The sequence below is a fragment of the Babesia bovis genome, chromosome 2, assembly GCF_000165395.2.
Source record: "Babesia bovis T2Bo chromosome 2, whole genome shotgun sequence".
Taxonomy (NCBI): domain Eukaryota; phylum Apicomplexa; class Aconoidasida; order Piroplasmida; family Babesiidae; genus Babesia; species Babesia bovis.
The window spans coordinates 229433-253789 of NC_010574.1; the positions used below are offsets into that span (position 1 = coordinate 229433).

The following is a 24357-nucleotide window of genomic DNA, read 5'->3' on the forward strand; positions in this document are numbered from 1 at the left end:
ATTGTCATCCCACTGATATACAATATAAAATCAATTTTCTTTAAATGTGGATGACCACCGCAAAGTTAATACAAATTCTTATTGACAGCTAACCTTTGATAATCGTTATGGTTTGATTTGAGCAAAATATGTAATCCAGTTGTAAACTAACACAGCACACACTATAGACCTTAAAAGAGACACAATTGGTACAAATGTTTAAATGGGTATTGTAGAAGTGAATTACTGTGTATACCCTGGTATGTCATATTGTTAAACAAATTGAGGGTCTCCATTTTGTGTGGCGTCACACGCGAGTCATGATACCATTTTCATACATCATTCATTACATACTCTCTAATGCACAAACACCTCTATGCTGAATTTTTAATATTGCGTAAATTGTTGATAGCCTTCAATAGACACAATGGTATGTTTATGGTAATTGAGTTAACATATTAACACTTTGCAGAAAATCATTGGTGTTGATCTGACCGACCTAGGAACTAAGAATGTTTTGGCTGCAGCTGCTTTTTACAATGTTTCATACGACTTCACGCTTGCAAAAGGGGGCTGCTGCAGCTCAGAGGGCAAGAAGGATGAATTCAGTGATGTGAAACCATCGGTGAGCGTTGAGCTGTCTGGAGGTTTGGGATCTTTCTGTGGAAGCATATCTATTTCGCGACACTTGATGGAAGAACACAAAAAGGGGTCGGCACCTGAAGAACTCTTTGCTCGTAGTGATATTACATCATGGATGGAGTTCTTCTACGAGCGTTTGGATGTTGGAAGCAGATGCCAAGCAGTAACGAAGGTGGTCCATGGAGATCATTCCGAATTGGCCAAATGTATAAGAGCCATTGATGCATTCCTTTTGACACATACCTTTCTTGTCGGTGAAGCACTTTCCCTCGCTGATGTGGTATGCGCTATTACAGTGGACCACTTGATTTCTATCTCTAAATTGGACACCGAATATCTGGCAAGCCGTCTTCTAAATCTGTCCCGCTTGATACGCACTGTTAAGGAAAGTGATGTATATGCTGCGTATCACAAAAAATTGGCTACACTGAACTCAGGAGTGGCAAATGAGTCTGGTTTCGTCATTGATACATGGAAGAAGACCTACAGCAACTGCAAAGGTGACCTAGAAAAGGAAGTGATGCCATGGCTCTGGGACAATTTTGATAGTGACAATTGGAACTTTTATTTCATGAAGTACAATAAATTGGACGATGAATGTAAATCTGAAATTACAACTTCGAACATGTTGAGTGGTTTTCTTCAACGGTTTGAGCCAGATTTCAGACGTATTTCTTTTGGTGTCATCAATGTAATGGGATCTGATAACAGCTACGACATTATGGGAGTATGGCTAATCAAAGGTAAAGATCTTCCACCGAGTGTAACTGAACACCCGTCATTTGAATTCCACACATTCTCAAAATTAGATGTCACAAACGAAAATGATCGTAAGATTATCACCGATTACTTCTGTGCTGAGGACAGCATTGGCGGTGTCTTGATTGCCGACGCCAAGGTCTGGAAGTGAAACGACTGGTAATGGTGTTGTCCTTTATATCTTTCGTAACATGGGATAATAATCGAGTGCAGTGGTTGTTATATCACAGTTTGTTGTCAGAGGTCTAGTCTAGCATAACATATGGAAGCGATTACATAATCAATTTGATAGGTTTACTTAGTTATTCTAGTCGGAAAATGTCCTTGGCATTAGTAGTATATGTTGAACGCCATATTATTCCCGAGTAGTAACGGCATATGAGAGAGACATTGGATGATTTACCTCCACTCATCCATGGTTCTCATTACACTTCGCCTGGGCAAGTCTCGTATTATCACCCGTTTCACATACTTAGCAGTTATACGATATTCCTGTTCTATTAGAGCTCACCCAAAGAACATGTCAACGTACATCTCTAACCTAGACCCTGGCTTTAGCCGTCATATAGAATCCCACTACTACATTATCGACCTACCTCACTAGACACTATTACTACATATTGATACTACAAGCACATTAAATGGCATCCAATATAATGACTCTATTAGTCTCTATGTCAACATTTACTTTGACAGTCAACGGTTAACCTCCCAGGCTCCACAGTTTAACCAGAATAGGCACTGCGTTCCCTCATCAAAACGTGACTGTAATAGATCCCAAGTTGCTGTTATTTCTCAACGCACAATGTTTATTCGGTTGATGTAGTAAGGAGATTTCCATTGAGTATATAGAGTGTGGGTCTTATCCCGCCCATTTTTTTAATTTGGTTCGCCTTTGATATTCATTTTTTCATACAGTAGTATGTAACTGAATGTACGAGTTAAAACTATTAAATCCTTTGAGAGATCTATCAAAGCGTAACGTGTCCTGGTTAGTCGGTCAATCTCTACTTTCTCTTAGATTGCATTCATTTAAATTTTGATTTTCTTGTTACGACTTCTGCTATATTGACATACAGCTATCTTTCAATTGTGCTTCGTAGCGTTGTTCAACTTCCAGGTGCTTTAGTTTGTGTTATCAGAGTTTTGAGCGTATTCTCCACTATGAGCCAGCAACTTGGTGTGGAAATTGATGCGATATCCAGCTTCTGCAAGGTTACATAACAATTGCTAATGTAGCGCCGCAAAATCTAGTAAATAATATATTTGCAGTAACGTAATCAACTGCTACAGAGATATGTACAACAGTAACTTCGTGAACACCCCGCAGCGATGCTTTACCGTATCTAACCCTTCTTAAGGTGATACTTTGTTATCTTGTGTAGGCGACTTACGAGGTAGCGCCTTTTTATAGGCCTGTACAAACGGTACAACGATGTATGCCATGGATCCCAGAAGGAAGGCAGCACAGCCCAAGTAGTTCGTGACGTATGCTAAGTCTAGTGCTGCAGCTTTAGTCAAAGTTACTGCCGTTACTACATACAGCGCCACTGATAGTATTAGCAGTATTAGCAGATCCCGTAGGTGGGAATAGGCCTGGTCATTTGACTTTTTCGCAGTAGCCTTCTTACACATCACGCTATAAATTTACGCACATATTTCACTTTATACCTATGTATTGATATGGGAGTATGGAATCCATCTGTATGGGATCATGTAAGTGGTACTTGCCTGGGCAACAGAACATGTCCAATAAGTAATCTAGGTACACATCAATTCAGTGTCTTCCGTGGCCACTAAAAATTATTAGTGTGTATTACTAGTGTCTAGTGTTAGTGTGTATCATTAGTGTATATTGTTAGTGTCTACTATTAATGTCTATTACTAGCGTCTAGTATTAGTGTCTATTGTTACTGTCTCTTACCAGTGTCTAGTATTACTGTCTATTACTAGTGTCTATCAGTGGATATTGTTACTGTCTAATATTACGAAGTAGAACAACAACTTGGCACCGTACAAAGGGACACTACGACAACGATCACGAATATTAGAGTAGACGCCATACACACTCGTCTATGGAGTTAGCGAAGCTTGAAGCAGCACTGATAAAGTATAGATAACCGTGGTATAATCTTGGCCACTAGCGCGTTAAATTGGTCCTCTATGCCAACTCTTTGTCATGGGCCCTGGTGGTTACAGTATTAATCCAAAGTAACCACTTTATGCCCTGTCTTCTAGAGTGTTAGTATATTTTGTTGTTTAATCAATGGATTGACCTGAATACAACGACCTGGAAGATTAGTGAATGAGCGTACTAGATATGGTACCCTTTGGGTAGCACAGTGACGACATCAAGTATCATACTAAGACTACTGGTGTCGGTAGTGGTTATGATTTGGTGGTGTCTACTTCTTATGGAGCTGGAAGAGTTATAAGCACTGTTGCGCCGAAGGCGCCACTAAGTCACCACTACCTTCTACCAAAATACTCCACCAGTTCCATTCCTTTGCGTCCCGTCATCACCTTATACCACATACATTGCCACTGGTGTTCTCCACCCCGTAACCAATGCGACCTCATATGTGTCCAGTCCAGTGGCCATATGGCACCAAAGGCAAGGTAGAGTACCGCCACGAGCCAGGCTAGGGTCAGAACAAATATCCAGGGGAGCCGTATGTCGTATTGGAGGGCACCGACTTGCTTTAGGAGCTCTGTTAGGGGGTGGTCCTTCTGGGAGGCGCTCTGCTTGTTCTTGTCAATCACTGCACTGAGACTGTCCAAGAATTGGTGACACTTCTTAGTACGCTCTTTCTTCTTGTTCTCAATGTCATACTGCCCATCCGTCTTTCCATCCCTCTGTTCATATCCCTCCAGATTGAATGGGTTACCGTAGCTGAAGCCATGCCTATATAGTACTGGCAGCACCCCGGTACATGATACGATTGATGAGCAGTTACATAGTCCTGCGCTCCCTGTACCCGTCTCACCATGATGTCCCTTCTTGCACTTATTGGGGTCACAGTCTCTACAGCCCCGGCATTCAATCTGTTGGAATGCCTCAGAGAGTGACTGTAATCCCCAGTATAGGGAATCTGATAGATATAGTACCCATGAGAGGTATGTTCCTCCGAAAGTGGCACTCACTGCAGTATAAAGCTCACCGGTTAGAGGGGAGAGGTACTGGCAGTTCTTAGTGAGTCGTGAGAGGGATGTATTAGTGGTAGTAGTAGTAGTAGTTGAATTTAGAGCGACAGCACTGCCCTTGTCGCCCTTAATCTTTATCAGTGCTTGTCCGACAGACTTCATGTACTGCCCTCCTGGAGTACTGTTCCCATTGTATATCCACTCTATCTCTTTTACTACATCACGTAACCCAGAGGCACACCAGCCGCAAAAGTATTCCTTACTGTTATTTGAGTCTTTAGGATCTGTAATGTGATCACACGTCCTCGACTTGTCCTCCTTTTGTACTGGATTTCCTACACCACCCCTAAAGAACCCAAAGACATCACCCAATACCTGTGGTGTCGTAGCACTGAGTGCTGCTGTCACCCTCACTAGTGTATAAACACAAGATTGCATCATGTCACCGTTACTGAAGAAGTAGAGGATCCCGTAGAGTCTTGAGCCAGTCATATAGCTGATGCCGCTGTGGAATTGATTTCTAAATCCCATTGGCAGTGGGCAGCACTGACCGGAACTACCGCAGTGTTCCAAGTGGGATGCAGCCAGGGGATACTCTGGGTTGTCCCCTTCAGGTATATTATTACAACTAAACCCTGGTAACCTATCCTCTAGGAATGCCTGGAGGGGCGATGGCGTACCGTCCATGTATTGTTGGTGGCACTTGTCACAGTACTTAGACTCTGGCTTTTTGCCGCACTTGGTAGAGTGTTTTGTACATCCAGAGCACTTGGGAGAGTTACATATGGAGATGAGTTCTTTGATGGCTTTGTGAAAACCTTTTTCGTGGCCATTCAAATTTGTATTTTCATCCATATTTGACTGTTCCTTCTCCAGAACTTCTTTCAACTGTTTCTCCATTTCCTTCAGCATTTCCAGTACTTTGTTGATAGCCTCACTTATCTTGTTCTTACCAGGATCTACCTCTTTTCCATCCTTATTCGTGGCCTTCTCTAGTGCACCGTCTACCTCCTTTAGTATTCCACTACTACCACCATTCTTCGTCGTCAGCTTATCTAGCGCCCCCTTTAGCTTCTCCTCCCCATCGAGCACATCCAGCCCATCCTTCTCCAGTTCCTGCTTAGCACTATCCAGTTCCGTCTTAGCCTCCCCTAGTGCCGTCTTCACCTTCCCTATCGCATCCTTATCCTTCCCTTCCAATGCCTCCTGGGCATTACCCAATTGTACCACTACTTCCCCTATGGCCACGAGTAATGCTTTAGCCTTCTCGATCCCATCACCAATCTTCTCCAATGCCTTTAGCTTATTTATTACCCCACCCAACTCCCCCTTTACCTTCTCAACCCTACTTTTCCTATCATGTTCCATGGGGTCACACCCCAGGCACATCCAGCTAATAACCCCCTTGGACACTACTCCGTCCCCATACCTACACTCACGCCATTTGCCTCCTAGAGCCACTTTCATGGCACATTGCTTCCTAAGGAAATACAACTGGTAGAACAGAGCCCTAATGTAGTGGACCACCTGGTTGTATGCTTGGATGGACACAGTGGGATAGGTGAAGTTGCAAGCAGTGTTAGCGTAGAGGGAGTGAATGGCAGGAGTAGTACTGTTAGTACTGTGTAATCCTCCTTGGATACCTATGAGGACCAGGGGGCAGTACTGAGTCACTGCTTGGAAGTGGGCAAAGAGGTTGAATTCATCAACGGTAATTGGAGCTGAACGGCCTGTTTGAAGGAATGAAAGTTGCCTTTTGCCTCCAACATCTGGTGCTTCTTTCTTGAGTCTCTCCTTAGCATAGTCCAGCATATCCTTATATGCCGTACTATAGGGCAATGCACTGAGCCAGTATAGGATCTCACGGATTGTCCTAGGAGTCGTAGAAGTACTGCTCTGGGTACTACTCTTTTTCTGTAGACCGGTAAAATAGGCACATGATAGAATGTAGAGCTTGAAGAGGGCACCTAGCTTGTTCTTGTCAACGCCATTGCTATTCTCCTTAAAGACACTACTATCAAATGCACCCCTGTCTACGGTATGTATATATCCTGCATAGTTCATACCAGCTGGTTGTCTGAATGTATTATCATTGTTGTCACTGCCATGGGCAGCATTGTCACTGGTATGCGGGAATCCCAAATATAACTTACCCATAATACCATCCCATATAATAGCATCCCATCTATTTCCAGGACCATGGTTATTAAGCATTTCCCTAGGAAACCCTAGGGCCTGTAGCCATTGTGATAGTGTTCCATCATCTAGACCACTACCGTCCAGGATGTGGTTGTTCCAGTATGGACTACCCTTGGTCCACTTTCCTGTCCAATACATATAAGTAAGTCCACTCCAAATGAGACATACTGACCCTAGGAGTATCCGGGCACAGTGGTGACGGCGTTGGGAGGGAGTCTTACTACCACCCCGTTCCACTAGATCTGTCCATGTGGAGCTTATACGATAATCTGATCCATCGTATATTGATATGAAATTCATTTCTCCATATGCAGACTGATAACTGTCATGAAATGTAGGGCGTCCAAGCATCTTCGTCTTATCGTCTTCTTTTTCTATACAGCTACACTTATCACTACACTTCCCACTACAACCCGTACAACAACACTTGCAGCATTTGCCTGCTAGAGCGCATTTACACTCATTTCCAGCACTACAGCCCTCTTCATCATCAGTATCACACTGACAGCCCTGCTTCTTCGCCTCCTCATCAGTGCCACTACCCTTACACTTTGTACACCCCCTGCCCAGTTGTACCCAATCGACGCTCGGGATCACTACATATTTCATACACCCACAGTCCTGACACTTGTTGTCCGGCTTTATATCCTTAAGATACTCGCATCCACTGCCACTTTGGCCATGATGTTCCTTATTACCCTTCTTGCACTGGCTGCCACCCTTCCAACACTTATCTATCTTACTCCACCCAACGAGTGCACTGAGTACCTGTGCCAACTGGTCTATGTAGGTCCTGACCACTGCGGTACCACCTAGTCCCTGGACTAGGGAGAACAGTCCATTGAGGCGTTCCTTGACTTGCTCTTCGGAGGCGCCTTTAGCACTGTCAGTTTCCTTAGTATCACCTTGATAGCCTACAATGGTGCTGAAGTACTAGAGTACTGAGTACTTACCATGGTACTCCAGGGTCACTGACTGCAGTAGGTCAGTCACTGCCGCCGCCAGACCACATATACATTCTGTACAATAATGATTTCCATAGCACTGGGCGCGCCACTGTGACGGACATTGTCGCGCCGAAGGCGCCCACTATTATATACGGCGCGCATAACACAGTAATGTCTACAGTAACTCACCATCACCACTCAGTGGTTTACCATCCTTACCAGTTACCCTGAGGACCCAGTCAATGGCCTCCTTTAGGTTAGTAGGAGCCTCTGTTAGTGACGCCTTCGGCGTGAAACCGCTATTAGGGGCCATTGTCAGTGCCTATAGGAGTACTCAGTAGTACTCACAGTGGTGAGGTAGTGGAGTGGCTATCGGGGTAGAATCCTAAGGTAGTAGAGCGCGCCCGTGTAGAAGGGGCGCCTTCGGCGCGACAGTAACCGTTACAGTGGCGCGCATACCATTCTATGGGATTCCATTAGGTATACCGTGGTGGTGATCCTGTAGTTATAGTGGAATGCTGAATTGCTTATACGGAATCTACCGCTACTGGATAAACCATATTATTCTGCAGATACACCACTAATAGTGGTGGAATCCCCCAGTACTTACACTGCGCGCCTCCGTAACGGCCACCGTCAAGTACCGTCCTTAGGGCGCGCTCTACTACCTTAGGATTCCACCCTGATACCTACGCCTCCACTACCTCTCAGTACCACTGACTACTCGTGCTACTGGACACTCTCTTGCAAGAAGGGGTGGTAACATTATGGCACAAGCACAGCCCTGGCCTTACACCAGCCTCACTACGCCTCCCACCAACCTGAAGGAGGCCATTGACTGGGTCCTCAGGGTAACTGGTAGGGATGGTAAGAAGAATGACAAGGCGGCAGCTTCGCCGCCCAAATTCGGCTGCCTGTGCTATCTGGCCAAGGCAGTGAAGGACCTACTGTATGATGCCAGGTCCCCGGGGACCCCTGGTCCCAGTACTGAGAGGAACTGGAACGACATACTCCTAAAGGAGGAAAAGGACATAGTCAAGCCAGTGCTCACTGACCTGGGACTCCTTGGTGGCAGCACTGGTGCTGCCAGTAGTACTTGCGCTGGTGGTACCGAGGTCATTGGGGCACTGATAGACCAGTTGGCACAGGGACTACAGAAGTGGGTTGGGTGGCAGGATAAGGGAGATGAATGTTGTCTTAAGGGAGCAGGTGGTGGAGTGAGTGAGGGTATAGGAAGGAAGTGTACATGTCCTGGTGGTGGTGGTGGTGCCGGGTGTTGTAGCAGTGCTAGTAGTGGTAGTTGTCAATGTGCCACTGCTGCTAGTGGTACCAACCAATGCGGTTATAAATCGTCCTACAAAAGACCAACTACTCCACCCGGTTCCACTACAGATCTCTTCCTTTGGACCACCCTCTCGGACAAGCCAGATCAGGTCCACCTCCTGGCCCGTATTTTCCTAGGGTCAGTATGTCTCATCTGGAGTGGACTCAGTCAGTTGGGGTGGTTGACTAGGGTGGAAAATGGAGAGTGGTATAATGATACCCTGAGTAATGTGAATCATGGTCTCGGCTCATTCATGGCGGCCATGGGCTATGACCTGGAGAGGTTGAATCAGGGAGGTACAGGTGAGTACTGCCTAGGGTAGCCAGGTGGACTTATGGTGTAGTAGGTTCCGCGAAGACAGGAACAGATGTAGCCGAAATGCTAACAGGGAAGGATAAAGCATTTCCGGAACTAAAAGATGGTGCTACTAAGGGTAAGTCCCACCTACTCTACAGTACCAATGTGACCCAGGTAGTGTAGCTGAGTACTACAGCAGTATCTATGAGAAAGCAAAGGAAGTCAAGGACAAGAAAACTGAATCCATTTGTAAGGAGTACCCCCTATTGGTACTCCACATCCTGGCCAGTGGGTACTTCAGGGCAGGTAGTGCCGGGGCTAATAAAGTGACGCCGGCGAAGCCGGCCACTACTAGTTCTGCCAGTGTCACTCCCAGCCCTAGGAAACCCAGGACCATCCGGGAAATCCTATACTGGCTTAGTGCATTGCCCTATTGTGATAAGTACAGAGAGCTGGTACAGAGGATGGGAGATAAGACGGATCTGGTGACCAATGGGAGCGATGATAAGAATAAGATAGTGCTTCACGGAGAAGGTGATGGCAAAAAGACGGATCTCCACAAGGACAAGATTACCCACTACCTGATGGCCGCCTGTGGCTACTGCCCACTGGTACTCATCGGTATCCAGGGGACCATAGAAAGGGAAGTAGAAAAGCCGGCATCAGGTAAGTACCCTTCTAGTGCTATAGATAAGGGCGCCTTCGGCGCAACAGTGCCCTAGGGGTAGTCATGTGGAGTAATGGTGTAGTAGGTGGTGCTCCAGCTGCTGCTCCGGAGAACAGGTGTCCTGAACATAGTAAGGACAGAAGTAAAAGGTGTAAACTTGCCGACAAAAAGACACAAGAAGCTGCCCAGGTACCAGCAGCTCCAGCAGCTCCTGCACCTCCCGCCAACGGCAAACTCACGGAAGGCCAAGTCTGCTACGGCGGGTACCACCTGGAAGTGTCCAAGTTTGGTAAGTACTCACAGTGGTACCCACTAACTCTATTTAGGCCCCCTCCATGGGATGTATGCCAATGGGCTATATGGGTTTGACCTGGGAGGCTCTGCCGCCCAGTGCCTGGACCAACTGAGGATATATGTCTACCACTGCTTCTACCAGCTCTATTTCCTAAGGAAGCAATGCACAGTGGGAGTGGTGAATGGGAGTGTACTGGGCTGGCAGAGTTGTAGGTATGGCAGTGGACTTAGGTATACTTCCAGCACTTGGTCGTGTTCTACAGGTACTACAGGTGAGTAATATACGTATTTACATTGGAATGATTCTGTAGTAGGCGTTAAAGGAAGTGGAAACGACTGTCAGTGCAAGACGGTTGATAGTAAAGACTCTCCACTGATGTCATTCCTATGCGATGGAATAACTGCGTTGAATTGTCCAATGACAAGAGGCAAAGTTGTGGATGATTATCATCCCATCGAAACCCACTGGACCACCAAGGATGATAATCCGAAAGGTCACTTTGGAACAAATGACCTAAATTACCCCAAGTTATGTCCTGTTCCCATGGGTTGGAGCGCCGAGAGTCCTAGTAGGACTACCAGCGGTCAAAACAGAGTAAACCACTTCAAAGGTACGTCCCACTACCCTATAGCACCAATATCGTATACACCACTACTCTATAGTACCCCTAAAGCACTGTATATATACTAGGGGCACCTCCTGGGCGCCACTGTAGCCCTAGTGACTAACAGTGACTCATGGTGTATACAGATTTAAAAGACACGCACAAGACACAGCAACTGACAGGAGGTACGTCCCACAGTATATTACATGGACTCATCCTGTAGCAGGCAACACTGGAAAGTATCCTGCCCACTGCACTGGGAATACACTGTCGCTACTCCTGGAGTACTACTGTGACCCAGAAAAGTGCCAGAGTGGCACCCTAGTGGTACTACTGAGACTACTGGCATGTATCACTCCCACGGTGCCACGGACGCTGGGTGACCTCTTTGGGTTCTATTACTATATAGTCTACATTGGGGGACAAAGTGCCAGTGGTGGTGGTGCTGGAGAGGGAGTGTATGGGAAGTTGAAAGGATTAGAAAGGGAATCTAAACTGTACATGCTTTCTATTGGTGGTGACGGAGTGGTCAAGGCACTTGAGACATACAGTGGAGATTGCCAGACAGGCACAAAAGGAACCCTCAAATGCCTAACAGAGTGCGATAAAAGCACTGGCCAGTGCTGTCAATACCTCTCTCCTTTGAGCGGCCAGCAGTATGGCCAGTTGAGTCCCTTGATGGCCGGGACCTACCTGTCATGGTTGGTCTATTTGATAGGGGAGTTCCAGGGAGGGTTGCAAAGCCTGGAAAAGGCGTTTAAGGATATACAGTGCAAGGAAGATTGTCGTACGGGTGGTGAGTTCTAGTGCTATATAGGGGCGCGCCTATGGAAAAGGGGCGCCTTCGGCGCGACAGTGTAACAGGTGGCGCGCAACAGTATCATATGGATTAATGGTGTAGTAGGTAGTGGAGGTGCTGGATGTGGCGATGGAAAGTGCCAAGCAGGAACCCATGGTGATCCGTGCAGTAGTGGCAGTGCTAATCAGGGAGTCTGTGGCTGCACCTCTGTCGTATCATGTACCGGGGTACTGCCGGTGTTGTACAAGTATGGCTTTGGGTATGGTAATGTAACGGAGTTGCACAGCACCAAGGGTAGGTTGTAGTATAGTAGTATGGATAGTGTAGCAGTAGTTTTGGTAAAAGTTTCACAACAATTTAGTAGCACTTTTAGTAAAAAAGTAGTAGCAGTTTTTGTAAAGGTTTGACATTACTTTTGGTAAAAGTTTCACAAAAGTTTTGTAGCACTTTTGCTGAAAGTTCCACACAAGTTTAGTAGTACTTTTCCTGAAAGTTCTATAAGGGCGCCTAAGGCGCAACAGTGTCCTAGGGGTATTAAATGTTGGTGTAGGTCTGAAGAAGTGTCACGAGTTCCTGAGAACACTAGAGAGTGTCCTCCAGGGTGACCACCTCAGGAAAGACGGTAAAGGCCTCCACCACGAAATAAACCAGCTCATCTACACCACTAGGCTGCCCTGGATCTTTGTGCTGACCATAGCGTGGCTCATGGCAGTACTCTACCTTGCATTTGGTGCCATATGGCCACTGGACTGGACACATATGAGGTCACATTGTAGGGGATGGTTCAGGAAGGGTAGTCTTAGTCCATGGGAGATCTTGATGGTGGGTAAAAAGAAGGGGAGGGGGATACTAGAGTTTTTTGGTGGGAGGTAGTGGCAAAGTAGTGGCGCCTTCGGCGCAACGGTGCCTCTAGGGGCAGTGGCAGTGTTCGCGGGTCCATTAGTGGCGGCATTAGTTGAGAGTAATTCCTGGAAGATACCACTAGCGGTATTGCTAGGAATAGGTGGAGGGGCATTACTGGTAGGAGTAATGGTGAAAGCAGTGGTGGGAGCTAAATAGCAGAAGTAGTGCCTCTAGGGGCAATAACTGCAGATAATGTAGATAAAGCACATGGTGACTATATAGAGTCAATTTCCTGTGTGTTTAACCCGACGTTGATGGGGTTGGGTAGTGAGGTAGTGTATAGACAGTGCTTTCAGGGCGCGCCGTAAGGGATAGCACCTGACAGTGTAACAATTGGCGCGCAACAGTGTCCCCAGGGGCAGTCATATGTAATATCCGTAATGAGATTGGGGCATCAAAATTTGTTGATGTTTAGTTATAACCTCAGATAAAGTATATTCACACTTTTAATAAAAGTTTCATACAATGTTGGTGACAGTTTTGGCAAAATTTTAGTATAAAAGTAGTAGCAGTTTTGGTAAAGGTTTCATAGAAAAGTAGTAGCTGTTAGGGGTATTAAATGGATATCATTACAGAGTATTTTCATAGGGTTACACAATAGTGATACTGTGGTATACACAGGGTTAGACAATAGTGATACTAGGTATACACAGGGTTAGAAGTAGTTATACTAGGTATACACAGGGTTAGAAGTAGTGATACTAGGTATACATAGGGTTAGAAGTAGTGATACTAGGTATACACAGGGTTAGACGGTAGTGATACTAGGTATACATAGGGTTAGAAGTAGTGATACTAGGTATACATAGGGTTAGAAGTAGTGATACTAGGTATACACAGGGTTAGAAGTAGTGATACTAGGTATACATAGGGTTAGACGGTAGTGATACTAGGTATACATAGGGTTAGAAGTAGTGATACTAGGTATACATAGGGTTAAAAGTAGTGATACTGCGGTATACATAGGGTTAGAAGTAGTGATACTAGGTATACATAGGGTTAGAAGTAGTGATACTAGGTATACACAGGGTTAGAAGTAGTGATACTAGGTATACATAGGGTTAGACGGTAGTGATACTAGGTATACATAGGGTTAGAAGTAGTGATACTAGGTATACATAGGGTTAAAAGTAGTGATACTGCGGTATACATAGGGTTAGGCGGTATTGTAGAATTCTAGTGGCATCTGAGGAACATTTTAGTAATCACTCTAGAAAAAGCCTAGTGATACCTATAGTTTATAGTGGTGATTCATGAGAAGGTCGGCTATCCCTTGGGTGGGTTTTCAACAGTAGGGAAACGTAAACTTGGGTAACATTGTAGTATATAGTAGTACAAAGTTCCATAAATGGTTCAGAAAAGTTTAGTAGCAATGTTGGCATAAATTTGCCAAAAAAAGTTATAGATATTCGGGGTGGTGATATGGATAATCTCACTGGCATTTTTTGGTGGATATTTCGTAGAATTCCTCTAGAAATGTTAGTAAAGGTTTCGTAATGTATTAATAGCCGCTCTGGTAAAACTCCAGTAGCATTGTAAGTCAAGGTTTAGTACTGATTTTATTAAAATTTTCTTCGTATATTCAGTAAAAGTTTAGTACTGGTTTTGGTAAAGATTTGCTACCACTTTTGATAAAAGTTTCATAAAAGTTTGATGACCCTTTTTATTATAATGTTATAGGTATTCGGGGTAGAGTATAGAGCGTAATAATACGTTTTTGTGACCACTTAGTGATTATATAGTTATTATACAATGTTAACAGCTTGTCGTTATCCTTGGTTAATCAACACTCTCACTCTACAAATGTAGAGAGTATTTACATGGAATAACACGGTCACTAATATACACATTACTATATATACTGTCCCCGCACAAAGGCCTGTTTAGTGGGGGCACCATTTATGTAGGTGTTACCCTGGTGGGGTTTATAGAGTATGGGGTAGTGTAGTGGTGTGGAAAGTGAGTGTGGCACGTGATAGGAAGCAATATATCCTCATCACAGTCTATAGTCCAGTCAGCAAGCATTTTTAAACTCATCCTCAGGACTCACAAAGTGATTACTGTGGATATCCTGATAGAGGTAGTGATATGTACTACTGGAGATTGCAATATAGTATATAGGAATACATAATGTAGAACTATCACTGGATATTACAGTGGGTCAGTACTCTATAACAACGTCACTTCCATGGGACATTATGGATAACGTGGTTAGTATGCTGTACCATACTGGGCCATAACAGATTAGCATATGTTCTAATGATCAGTGTTATTAACGTAGTAGTATAGGGTGTTATTGGGCGTAATGGACGTTATTGTTGGTTAGTCTGTGTTTAGGTAGTGTGGCAGAATAGAAGACATGTTGCAATTTTGTTTAATACAGTAGTCTAAAAAGCACTATACAGTGAGTAATATATATTGCCGTAGTTTGTTACAGATTTGAAGATGCTACGAAATTACGATAACTCCTTTATTATATAAGAAGTCCACAATTGGTAAAATAATAATAGAGACCATATAAAGGGAGAAGCCCTCACCTCCGCTCGTCTTCACTCAATGAAAAAACTCCCTAGTACTTTTTATTAATGCGGGGGCTATTGCTTTTTACGTTCTTTTGGAAGAACTTCTTCAACAGCTTTCGGCAACATAAAACACAGTTAAGTTCTGTTGCCCGCTTGTGTAACGAATACCATTCAAGAGAGGATTTTGGTGGCTCTACAGTCTCAGTTTGATTTTCAATATCAGTCTTCGTTGGTTCCGTTACTTCGACAAGTTCAGTGGCCTGTTGGTCTTCCTTACCAGAGATTCCGATGTCTAATGCTTCCTTCTTGGGTTGCTCCTGGGCTACATCAGTAGAGATAGCTGTGGCAGAGAGCCCGAAGGCCACAACTACGCAGAGCTTCCATAACATGTTAAAAGCGACCATGTTGATAAAGACATTAAAAGGTGAGATTCCTAAGTGTTACACATTTTGTTGCCGCCATTCCCCCCAGGTATAGAAGATCCAGGCAGTAAAGCATCCCTCCTCAATGCACTTATTCAAACTATTATATGATAGCTGCTTGTTTTATATAAAATTATTGTGACTCTGTCTTTGTAATACACTGATCACACCACTATCGTTACATGTGCTCTACAGAATAGTACTCGACAGTGGCTTTTGAGCTAAAAATGGCAAACAGGAGCTCAATTGTGGCAATATGTATACTACCTTTGACATGAGTGTCACAATATGTGCAACATCAGCGGTATGATCGACAAAAGGTTACTTCACCAATTGCTATACAGTGCTGTTAACTATGACATACTGTGATTACATATACCAGTAGAGTCTAATATGCACTTTAGAATCATTTGTTTCCATACGAAAAGATATTCAAAAGTACATTCATCACGGGTTATGTCTTCATTTGCGTTATGTCACGCTACCAACTACAGTATAATAGGGTGTTATCCTATGAACAATGATGCCACAAAGACAACTTGTGCTGTCGTGATGAGTGATCTAGAGATGCCATAATGCATGGTGATATCATGGTGGTGTTTACTGGAGAGTACTTTATGTCTAACTAGCAGTAATATTAACAAGGCAGCATTCCATATTACATTAAAATATAGGTTACTATGTCACTGTTAGGAGTTGTATATCTAAAAGGGAGTTGTTATGGTTACTTAGTACGTCTATGTATAGTATAGTAATCATGTCATAAGAACTGACGATGACTATGTGGTTTCTAATAAAAATTATATATTGCCCGTCTTATAACCATTACTATTATCGCGAAAAGTCATCTAAGTATAACACTACAATGAAAGATTGAAATAATCTATCAACTAACGATAAAACGAGAATCCCGCACTGTGGTTCTTAAGGACCAATGCAGCAATAAAGAGTACAGCCTAAACATTAACCGTGTATAAATAATATAGATATATGTGCGTCTAGTATGCTTTATACTGTAGTACATCATTTTGTTGATGCGGTGAACCAACTGTATAACTCCATGGCATTGTTTCTCTCCGCCTTTTTTCTTCTTTATGCTATAATCTCCCTTGTCCTTTTCCTTCTGCTGGTACCCCTCCAGATTGAATGGGTTACCATAACTGAAGCCATGTCTATACAACACCGGCAGTACCCCGGTACATGATACGATTGATTGGCACTGACATTGCGCATCACCATTGTTACCATGACTTCCCTTCTTGCACTTATTGGGGTCGCACTGTCCCTTACAGCCCCGGCATTCAATCTGTTGGAATTCACTGGTCAGTGACTTTAGACCACCTTCAAGTGCATCTGATAGGTATAGTACCCATTGGAGGTAGACGTGTCCAAATGTAGCACTCACGGCGGTATAGAGTTCACCTGTTAGGGGGGATACGTAGTGGTTACCGTCAGTGAGAGTTGAGAGGTTATTAGTGGTGGGACTAGAATTGGAATATCCAGTAGTACCCACAGCGCCTTTATTACCCTTAATATCTATGAGTGCTTGTCCTACTGTGCTTCTGTATTGACCTCCATCATTGTCTTTCTTTGGAATCCACCCTATCTTCTTCACCTCATCACGTAACCCAGAGGCACACCAGCCGCAAAGATAATCGTCATCTCCTTTCTGAGACGTGTCCTTAATGTGCTCACATGCCTTCTCTTGGTTCCCCTTGTTTTTTCCTTTTAATGGATTTCCTACACCACCCCTAAAGAACCCAAAGACATCACCCAGTACCTGTGGTGTAGTAGCACTGAGTGCCGCAGTTACCCTGACAAGCCTATAGATACATGATTCCATCATGTTCTCGTTACTAAAGAAGTAGAGGATGCCATAGAGTCTTGAGCCAGTCATGTCACTGGTGTTGCCGCTGTAGAAGGAATTCCTGAATCCCATTGGCACTGGGCAGCATTGACCAGTAGCACTAGTGTGATGTAAGTGGGATGCAGCGGGAGGGTACACTGTTCTGGTTCAGTACCTCTCTACAACTGAAACCTGATAAACTATCATAGAAATGCAAGCTACAGAGCGTATTGATACATGGCGATAGTAATGCGTTAATCACGAGTGTGACGTTGGGCAGCATATCGAACTTTTATGGTTTTGAAAATTAGAATGTCAGATTACTGCACACGTACGCCGTGAAAGTATTTTACATGTGCATTTAGACGGTGATATGTCCACCATAACCTCTCTTAGGACGAATTACTGAGAGGTATATGAGTGTAGCACTGAGTAAGGAGGCAGCTCCCATATATCCCTGAACACATCTGAGACTAATGGTTGTTACCTACCATGAATAAATAGGACAGTGGGCGGAAGCGCTGTTCTTTAGGGAGAGTATTTAAGCTTAACCCCCAATTGTAAAGTGGTATGTTGATCAAAGAAATCAATCCTGCACAACCAAAGAGCAGCGTAACTAATGCACCGAAGTATTGCGGAGGGAACCTTTTGTTTACGTAACAATAGACGGTAGACATGCACAGCGAACCTGCCAACAGATAAAAGCAGCATGCCACAATCTTCATTGCGTAAACATCAAAGACAGTAGATGTATAGTACAACAATGCACACAAATGCAAAAAGTGCATAACAATGGCAGGACCAACCCTGTCCATAAGCGCACCCAAAAATGGACCGGGCACAAAGGTCAATATGTTGAAGTACTTGAATACACCAGTAGCATCGCCACCATCACCCGATGCCACAAGAAGGTCACCTTGTGATTTGTTGACAAATTCGATGGCGGGCATAAAAAGGCATACAGCAGCGCCAAGAAGTAGAAACTCCAGCAATCGCGGGCTGTTAAACCCATTCTTTATAGATTGTAATACATTTGGTTTGTTACCTTCATTAGTGTCTGCAGCGTGTTCTAGTTCATAGCTAGCCTCTTTTCCATTTGTCTTCTCCGATGGTGGAACAGGGATGACACTGGGCATAATGAAGAATCCTGAAACAAAGCAGAATCCATTGGATATCAATATGTAACATATACCGATTATGTAAAGGTGTTCGGCTTTAAATCCTTCAACATTATATATCCACGACAAAAGAGTAGGCACGAAGAAGGAAAGCGAACGGCACGAACCCATAATAGCTATAACAGTAGATGAGCCATTAGGAAAGTATTTACTGACTGAGAGCATGGGTATGTAACATGCCTCACAACATAAGCCAATAACAACAAATGATAAGCGAAGTACCACGGGACTCTTAGGAAAACAGAAAATAGATAACCACGCCAAAATAGAGAAGAACTGGCCCACTAAAAAGCATATGCGAGGGCCAAATGTATCTAACAGCCATCCTCCAAGAAATGAACAAATAAAATGGGTGGAATACGCCATAGTATACAAGTTGTTGATGCCACCTGCTCTTTCGGGGCAATCTGAATATGCCAGTATCATAGAACAAAAGAGACTCACCTATATATTGAACGCCATATAAAGTTTTGTACGTTGCTTCAATTCCATCCTTTTTTTCACAATAATCTGCAAAGGCACCTGCCTTGTATAGTATCTCTTGGAGGCCATTCCATCCCCAGTAGATACATCCAGCGGAGAGAATATAGTATAGATATATTGCAAGCCGTATTACAGGGTTGATATGCGGTGCTGGCATCAACTTAGGGTCTACTATTTCTATACCAAAACTCTTTGTTTTGGTAGATTCAGCCTCTACGGTTGGGGCCATCGTGATAACTGCCGTATAAATTCCAAATATATTTTCACGTTTAGACAATCTACTTGTAGTAGCTGTGAAGCATTGGTTAAAATGTGTCAAAGAGATTATTATGCTACGTATGAGTTTTAAATCCTTAGCTCATGGGGTATCAGCAGAGTGGCAAGGATAAGAGAGATTATAGCATAGATAACAAGCAGAATCCTAGGCACTGTCATGAGTTCCTAGAGAGTCTTCAGAATGTGATCAAGACGAAGGAAGAAGTCTCTCAGAAGGATCAGGACCACCCTCTGAGCAACCTCCTCTCCCAAGTCGGCCAGCTCCAATACGACATACGGCTCCTCTGGATCTTTGTACTGACCTTAGCCTGGCTAGTAGCGGTACTGTATCTAGCATTTGGTGCCATATGGCCACTGGACTGGACACATATGAGGTCGCATTGTAGGGGATGGTTCAGGAAGGGTAGTCTGAGTCCATGGGAGATACTGATGGTGGGTAAGAAGAAGGGAAGGGGGATACTAGTGTTTTTTGGTGGGAGTAATGGTAAAAGCAGTCGTGATAACATAACACCCAGGTTGCCCTGGTGAACATGGGCACCTACACACCACACGATTTATCATTGACAACACATAATGCAGCCTATACACTAATAGGTGTCACAGTACTATTGCTTAGTAGATATAGACTAGTAGTGGAATGATTTATTGTCTATTGGTAACAGTGTTATATAGTTAGCAGGGGAAGCATTACTAGATTCTGTTTGCCAGCACAGTAGTAAATTCTTTAGTACGTGTTTGGTTAACGTGCATTAACATCAGTTAGTGCGTAGAGTAGTCTATATAAGGTTTAGTAAGACCTTTAGCAAACGTTTTGTGGGTGATTGGTGACCTTTAGCAGATGCTCGGTGTAGTAGCACAGTAGAGTTTAGCGCCATAGTGGTACGGCTTTACAAGGCAGTCATTCATCTATTCCGAGAGAATTGATGCCAAAACACGTTGGAACAATGTTACCAGTAGTCCTAATCGCGACCAATGTGCCCGAATTCTCCTAGGGTCAGTATGTCTCATTTGGAGTAGCATTACTTATATGCATTGGACAGGAAAGTGGACCAAAACCAGTCCATACTGGAACAATCATATCCTGGACGGCAGTGGTCTGGATGACGGTACCCTATCCCAATGGCTACAGGCCTTAGGGTTTCCCAAGGAAATGTTAAATGATAAGGGGCCGAAAAATAGATTAGATCAGGTTATATGGGATGGGTTTATGGGAAAAACTATTTTGGGGTTTTACAGCACCTGCAGGTGTTGGTGCCGTAAGGTTACACTAAGGAACAACATCCTGGAAATGTTCACCGACGATCCTGCATAATTTCTCTTTTGCACAATAAACTGCTGCGATATTAGGTATAGATGTTATAAAAGCGTTGACTGTAAGCCTTTATTCCGAAAGTAGCTTTGCATAAGGAAGACAGTCCAAATGTTATCCGAAACAACAATACTTACGAGAATAACTTATATATGTTTGTTGATTGATGCTAGCGGCATAAGGGCGATGCGAGTTTTCTAAACGTGCCTCCGCAAGTATATTGGTGTCGGTGCCCTGTTTCTGATTTCTCTGGGCTACACAGTAACTTACACCACTTTTCATTTGGTCCTGGCGTTAAGTTTCTTGAACGTCTAATGTACCCAAAGTAAGGTGGTAAATGTTGACACGGACCCTAGTAGTATGCAAAACATATCATAAATAACTTACGGAACACCTCCATACGTGACGTCGATTATATTCCACCTCATCTATGAAGTTGTGATATATATCGACATTGAGCCCGGTAATGTCATTTACACGGTTCATATGCCATATGAAGTCCTGAGATATATTCCAGCCTACATAGACACTAACCTTTCCATGTGCATTTAGAGTTTTACTTTTTTTAGTCAGAAAAAGATATGCATGTATCATCTCATGCAACAGTGTTTCCTGCCATATATATCACATATGTATATATAAAACATACTTCACATTCTTTAGCTGATCTGTACTTTAAAATGGGTTCACTCAAAATTATTTCACAATATCGATTTTCCTAATACAATATACGTTTGTGTATTGCCAATTACCTTGAAACGACATCTGCCAGCACTAACCGTCATTTTCTTACTCCAAGACAGAACAACAGCACTTAGACTTTGATCAAAGCAAATATCGTTCAAATGGCGGAAAGATTCGTGCACATCGAACAATTCGTAATCAATTTCATCAATTTCACATGTTAAGTCAATCATTTCGTAATACAGGTGATGACAAAATAAGATTCATTGATGCAGCGCAAAATATGCGTTCCTCATTACACACCAGATGGTTCATTTACAATACGCATCATGTAGAGGCACGAAGATGATTCGTTTACAATTTGATTGACGATAAGGATGTCAGTGAAACGAAGGAAGGCTACATCCTCAGCTCTATCAGATGATAACGAATGCACCTCCAATAGAAGGAAGGATTCAAAGCCAAATGTAGGCACCGATGAATTTATATGTGGTTAGTGAATTACTTATCTGAATAATTATATCTTTTAGAATGCTGCCTATTACCTATTAAACAGAACAAAAGCAAGGAGTATTTGGGTCGCGTAAATACATGCCCTCATAAATTCCATCTTATTTGCATTAAGGTATAAGAAAGCGCTTATGCAGTTCATTCTTACTAGAAATGGTCTACTCTGGAAACTACATGCCCACAGTGTAAAGCTGTGTTTGATTACATAGAAAAATTATGTCCAATCACCGGAAACGTTGTTCAGAAGGTATGACGTAATTACAATGATTATTATATACATAGATAAAATGCAAACCCCTCTTTCTTTGGGATCACGATAATCCTGATGAGCACAATAATAATGACGATGAAAACATTGATTCTAAGACTTCGGAGTCCTCTTTTGAGAACCCTCCGGCAATCAACCTATTATCACCTGAACAGGTTATGAAAATATCACTATGCAAACGTAAGTTTATACTTTGCAAAGGCATAACATTTTTAGAACAGCGGAAAACTATTGAACTAACGAAAGTACGTTTTGATTAAGCCGATGATAGCTTGTAGGCTATTTCACTGACCGAGCGACATGTTAAACGCATGGAGTTAAATTCTATTAACTGTGATTCATTGAAGGATGCAGTGTCGATTTCACCATTGAGGAAGGATACAATTAAATGTAACACTTCGTTCAATCTACAACCTGAATACCAAGCGGATTTCATTGGGAAATAGTTCTTTTCCATGTTAGCAGTGGGTTTAATCTGTCCACCCACCTCAAATTGACAGCAACTATATATAACGAGCATTATAATTTCATTGCCACCAACCTAGTACGTAACCTAAACGTATTAACTGGCCATAACACTTGGCCTCTACTGAGGTATGATCGTCGATGGTTATTTGGAAGCTTTCAGCAGTTAATGTTAACTTAGATTAGTCTAATGTTTTGTATGAAGTTGAGTGCAATGGTTTGTTCTTGACCATCTACTTCAATAGTCAAACCTGTGGAGCTATGTGACCCCTTCATGATGCCACTAATATTTGAAGCACTATCATCACTTAATGTGAGCATAACTCTTTTTCCAACGTTACAATTCCAATCCCTGCGACAGGAAAGTGTTTGGAATGCCCTTACATCCCGCGCCACTAACATAATGGCATGGTTAGTTATGGACTGTATATCCTCTTGCTCATCAAGTTCTTCAAGTCGGTGCTCTACGTGATAATATTCATTATAACTATAAAGCATACCTATTTTTAGCAACATAAGTTTAAGCTCCTTGTCACTGATTAAATGACCTTCATTTCTTACATTTTCAACGACTATTTTAATGGCGCCAGGCAACCATGTGATATCATATACGTCAAAAGATGTATGGAACCTTACCAGCTCTGGGGGCCAATCGTAAGTAATACAGTCCCTGGTAAACGTAAGCCATACTTATATCAACCCACCTGATACATTCTTCAGTCCGCATACGCCAAGGTGCGTACAGAGGATCATCCCAGTTTGATAGATCCATATGTATTGGGCTTTTCCTAGGAGTGTAAGTATAACTATCCTCTAAGTGCAAGAATTCTAAAGGGTGCTGCTGGTGTACGGTGTTTACCAAAGATTTTTTATAGTTCAATATCATATGAAAACGTTCATCCTCAGTGCTCACACAATATCTATTAGCATAGTACGCTTCCCTAATGTCAAGTGGCAATGCTGCATACTCTTTATATGTCAATGGCCATTCTATCACATTCGATTACTTCCCCAGTCAACCTACCCTTTTCAAAACTACGTTCATACCATCTGCGCTGCTCCATTCGTGCATCACCCAGTGTCCTTAGATCCTTAATAAACATACGTTTTCCTAAAATCAAATTTTCCAGATGGTGGCTAGATTCCAACTCCACAAACAAGGACGTCTTAACAGCTCTCTGTTCGGATTGTATTTCTTCGTAACTCGGCCATGGTGCAATTCCTCTGCATAGTAGATCATATTCTGCCAAATCAGTTCGCATCAAATCACGTAGATGCTTATTTCCAGGTATATATAAATAATCTTGATAGTTGCCAGAAACTGAACGTTTGACTCTCGATATTGGGGATGAGTCAAGAGGAATGGCACTATCTCCACGCCTCCTTAACAACGAATTAACTAGAAATGCACGTCGTATTTCAAAATCATCTTCTTCTACGACATCATTTGTGCCACGATTGAAGAAGAGATTACGAGGCGCATCGTAATAAGGGTAAGGTGGATACTTCCCGGTTGAATATTCTACTGCACTTGCATATTCTAGAGGGTCTTCTAGGTAATCAGGATATTTTGCAAAGATAGGACCAAAGACCTTATTGCAAAAACACGGCGGGGCGTTAGACACATATGCATTCTTGCCATGAAAAGCGACAGAACGCAATGATAATCCATTTCCACAGTATGATGCGATATATATTAAATACAAAAGTATTAAATTGCGCATAACAGTTTCATTGCGATGGTTATAATTTAAAGATCATCTTGCGATCTGTAACTAAAATGAGATTGAACCACACATTCTACGACATTTACACATCTCGGCGCATTTCACATA

The 24357-nt window shown here is 43.1% G+C and overlaps 12 protein-coding genes across 12 annotated transcripts; 5 read left to right on the forward strand and 7 right to left on the reverse strand.

Annotated features, from left to right (window-relative positions):
- Positions 1-336: 336 nt before the first annotated feature.
- BBOV_II000890 (Elongation factor 1 gamma conserved domain family protein) lies at positions 337-1634 on the forward strand. Its single transcript, XM_001609567.1, has 2 exons — positions 337-409; positions 452-1634. Exons 1-2 carry the CDS (start codon positions 407-409, stop codon positions 1529-1531), a joined length of 1083 nt encoding a protein of 360 aa, XP_001609617.1. The 5' UTR covers positions 337-406; the 3' UTR covers positions 1532-1634.
- Positions 1635-2119: 485 nt separating this feature from the next.
- Positions 2120-3114, reverse strand: BBOV_II000895 (putative integral membrane protein). The gene has a single exon (XM_051767299.1). It carries the CDS (start codon positions 3013-3015, stop codon positions 2737-2739), a length of 279 nt encoding a protein of 92 aa, XP_051623819.1. The 5' UTR covers positions 3016-3114; the 3' UTR covers positions 2120-2736.
- Positions 3115-3816: 702 nt separating this feature from the next.
- Positions 3817-8016, reverse strand: BBOV_II000900 (variant erythrocyte surface antigen-1 alpha subunit). Its single transcript, XM_001609568.2, has 3 exons — positions 7860-8016; positions 7677-7742; positions 3817-7637 (listed from the first exon to the last, which is right to left on the reverse strand). The coding sequence occupies exons 1-3, from the start codon at positions 7981-7983 to the stop codon at positions 3850-3852; spliced, it is 3978 nt and encodes a 1325-aa protein (XP_001609618.1). The 5' UTR covers positions 7984-8016; the 3' UTR covers positions 3817-3849.
- Positions 8017-8387: 371 nt separating this feature from the next.
- On the forward strand, positions 8388-12581 carry BBOV_II000910 (variant erythrocyte surface antigen-1 beta subunit). Its single transcript, XM_051767006.1, has 10 exons — positions 8388-9296; positions 9341-9427; positions 9466-9957; positions 10044-10247; positions 10285-10524; positions 10564-10863; positions 11004-11042; positions 11084-11653; positions 11762-11950; positions 12207-12581. Exons 1-10 carry the CDS (start codon positions 8438-8440, stop codon positions 12527-12529), a joined length of 3303 nt encoding a protein of 1100 aa, XP_051623101.1. The 5' UTR covers positions 8388-8437; the 3' UTR covers positions 12530-12581.
- Positions 12582-15089: 2508 nt separating this feature from the next.
- On the reverse strand, positions 15090-15518 carry BBOV_II000915 (uncharacterized protein). The gene has a single exon (XM_051767896.1). It carries the CDS (start codon positions 15483-15485, stop codon positions 15129-15131), a length of 357 nt encoding a protein of 118 aa, XP_051623820.1. The 5' UTR covers positions 15486-15518; the 3' UTR covers positions 15090-15128.
- A 799-nt stretch (positions 15519-16317) lies between these two features.
- BBOV_II000920 (variant erythrocyte surface antigen-1 alpha subunit) lies at positions 16318-17475 on the reverse strand. The gene has a single exon (XM_001609570.2). It carries the CDS (start codon positions 17440-17442, stop codon positions 16390-16392), a length of 1053 nt encoding a protein of 350 aa, XP_001609620.2. The 5' UTR covers positions 17443-17475; the 3' UTR covers positions 16318-16389.
- Positions 17476-17643: 168 nt separating this feature from the next.
- On the reverse strand, positions 17644-19265 carry BBOV_II000930 (Major Facilitator Superfamily protein). Its single transcript, XM_001609571.2, has 3 exons — positions 18972-19265; positions 17841-18934; positions 17644-17806 (listed from the first exon to the last, which is right to left on the reverse strand). Exons 1-3 carry the CDS (start codon positions 19237-19239, stop codon positions 17711-17713), a joined length of 1458 nt encoding a protein of 485 aa, XP_001609621.1. The 5' UTR covers positions 19240-19265; the 3' UTR covers positions 17644-17710.
- A 67-nt stretch (positions 19266-19332) lies between these two features.
- On the forward strand, positions 19333-19833 carry BBOV_II000940 (variant erythrocyte surface antigen-1 alpha subunit). The gene has a single exon (XM_001609572.2). It carries the CDS (start codon positions 19371-19373, stop codon positions 19812-19814), a length of 444 nt encoding a protein of 147 aa, XP_001609622.2. The 5' UTR covers positions 19333-19370; the 3' UTR covers positions 19815-19833.
- Positions 19834-19885: 52 nt separating this feature from the next.
- BBOV_II000945 (variant erythrocyte surface antigen-1 alpha subunit) lies at positions 19886-20973 on the forward strand. The gene has a single exon (XM_051767892.1). It carries the CDS (start codon positions 20314-20316, stop codon positions 20596-20598), a length of 285 nt encoding a protein of 94 aa, XP_051623855.1. The 5' UTR covers positions 19886-20313; the 3' UTR covers positions 20599-20973.
- BBOV_II000950 (SprT-like family protein) lies at positions 20730-21539 on the reverse strand. Its single transcript, XM_051767129.1, has 6 exons — positions 21348-21539; positions 21245-21313; positions 21130-21207; positions 20983-21096; positions 20866-20947; positions 20730-20829 (listed from the first exon to the last, which is right to left on the reverse strand). Exons 1-6 carry the CDS (start codon positions 21510-21512, stop codon positions 20765-20767), a joined length of 573 nt encoding a protein of 190 aa, XP_051623102.1. The 5' UTR covers positions 21513-21539; the 3' UTR covers positions 20730-20764.
- Positions 21540-21588: 49 nt separating this feature from the next.
- BBOV_II000960 (uncharacterized protein) lies at positions 21589-22528 on the forward strand. Its single transcript, XM_051767506.1, has 6 exons — positions 21589-21771; positions 21810-21904; positions 21941-22036; positions 22072-22237; positions 22274-22302; positions 22336-22528. Exons 1-6 carry the CDS (start codon positions 21657-21659, stop codon positions 22501-22503), a joined length of 669 nt encoding a protein of 222 aa, XP_051623103.1. The 5' UTR covers positions 21589-21656; the 3' UTR covers positions 22504-22528.
- A 157-nt stretch (positions 22529-22685) lies between these two features.
- On the reverse strand, positions 22686-24284 carry BBOV_II000970 (uncharacterized protein). Its single transcript, XM_001609575.2, has 4 exons — positions 23547-24284; positions 23227-23512; positions 23023-23192; positions 22686-22986 (listed from the first exon to the last, which is right to left on the reverse strand). The coding sequence occupies exons 1-4, from the start codon at positions 24244-24246 to the stop codon at positions 22700-22702; spliced, it is 1443 nt and encodes a 480-aa protein (XP_001609625.1). The 5' UTR covers positions 24247-24284; the 3' UTR covers positions 22686-22699.
- Between the last annotated feature and the right edge of the window lie 73 nt (positions 24285-24357).

Coding starts and splice junctions, on each gene's coding strand:
- BBOV_II000895 (XM_051767299.1), bottom strand. CDS start 3,015: ATGTGTAAGAAGGCTACTGCGAAAAAGTCAAATGACCAGGCCTATTCC.
- BBOV_II000900 (XM_001609568.2), bottom strand. CDS start 7,983: ATGGCCCCTAATAGCGGTTTCACGCCGAAGGCGTCACTAACAGAGGCT. Junction 7,743..7,859: donor TAAACCACTGAGTGGTGATG/GTGAGTTACTGT, acceptor ATTATTGTACAG/AATGTATATGTGGTCTGGCG. Junction 7,638..7,676: donor AGTGACCCTGGAGTACCATG/GTAAGTACTCAG, acceptor GCACCATTGTAG/GCTATCAAGGTGATACTAAG.
- BBOV_II000910 (XM_051767006.1), top strand. CDS start 8,438: ATGGCACAAGCACAGCCCTGGCCTTACACCAGCCTCACTACGCCTCCC. Junction 9,958..10,043: donor AGTAGAAAAGCCGGCATCAG/GTAAGTACCCTT, acceptor ATGGTGTAGTAG/GTGGTGCTCCAGCTGCTGCT. Junction 11,951..12,206: donor GGAGTTGCACAGCACCAAGG/GTAGGTTGTAGT, acceptor ATGTTGGTGTAG/GTCTGAAGAAGTGTCACGAG.
- BBOV_II000915 (XM_051767896.1), bottom strand. CDS start 15,485: ATGGTCGCTTTTAACATGTTATGGAAGCTCTGCGTAGTTGTGGCCTTC.
- BBOV_II000920 (XM_001609570.2), bottom strand. CDS start 17,442: ATGGGATTCAGGAATTCCTTCTACAGCGGCAACACCAGTGACATGACT.
- BBOV_II000930 (XM_001609571.2), bottom strand. CDS start 19,239: ATGGCCCCAACCGTAGAGGCTGAATCTACCAAAACAAAGAGTTTTGGT. Junction 18,935..18,971: donor ATATGGCGTTCAATATATAG/GTGAGTCTCTTT, acceptor TGGCATATTCAG/ATTGCCCCGAAAGAGCAGGT. Junction 17,807..17,840: donor CACTGTCCTATTTATTCATG/GTAGGTAACAAC, acceptor AGATGTGTTCAG/GGATATATGGGAGCTGCCTC.
- BBOV_II000940 (XM_001609572.2), top strand. CDS start 19,371: ATGGGGTATCAGCAGAGTGGCAAGGATAAGAGAGATTATAGCATAGAT.
- BBOV_II000945 (XM_051767892.1), top strand. CDS start 20,314: ATGCATTGGACAGGAAAGTGGACCAAAACCAGTCCATACTGGAACAAT.
- BBOV_II000950 (XM_051767129.1), bottom strand. CDS start 21,512: ATGATTGACTTAACATGTGAAATTGATGAAATTGATTACGAATTGTTC. Junction 21,314..21,347: donor CTGGCAGATGTCGTTTCAAG/GTAATTGGCAAT, acceptor ATATTGTATTAG/GAAAATCGATATTGTGAAAT. Junction 20,830..20,865: donor AGGACCAAATGAAAAGTGGT/GTAAGTTACTGT, acceptor AATCAGAAACAG/GGCACCGACACCAATATACT.
- BBOV_II000960 (XM_051767506.1), top strand. CDS start 21,657: ATGTCAGTGAAACGAAGGAAGGCTACATCCTCAGCTCTATCAGATGAT. Junction 21,772..21,809: donor CACCGATGAATTTATATGTG/GTTAGTGAATTA, acceptor TATATCTTTTAG/AATGCTGCCTATTACCTATT. Junction 21,905..21,940: donor TCCATCTTATTTGCATTAAG/GTATAAGAAAGC, acceptor CATTCTTACTAG/AAATGGTCTACTCTGGAAAC.
- BBOV_II000970 (XM_001609575.2), bottom strand. CDS start 24,246: ATGCGCAATTTAATACTTTTGTATTTAATATATATCGCATCATACTGT. Junction 23,193..23,226: donor CGGACTGAAGAATGTATCAG/GTGGGTTGATAT, acceptor TACGTTTACCAG/GGACTGTATTACTTACGATT. Junction 22,987..23,022: donor ACTTATGTTGCTAAAAATAG/GTATGCTTTATA, acceptor ATTATCACGTAG/AGCACCGACTTGAAGAACTT.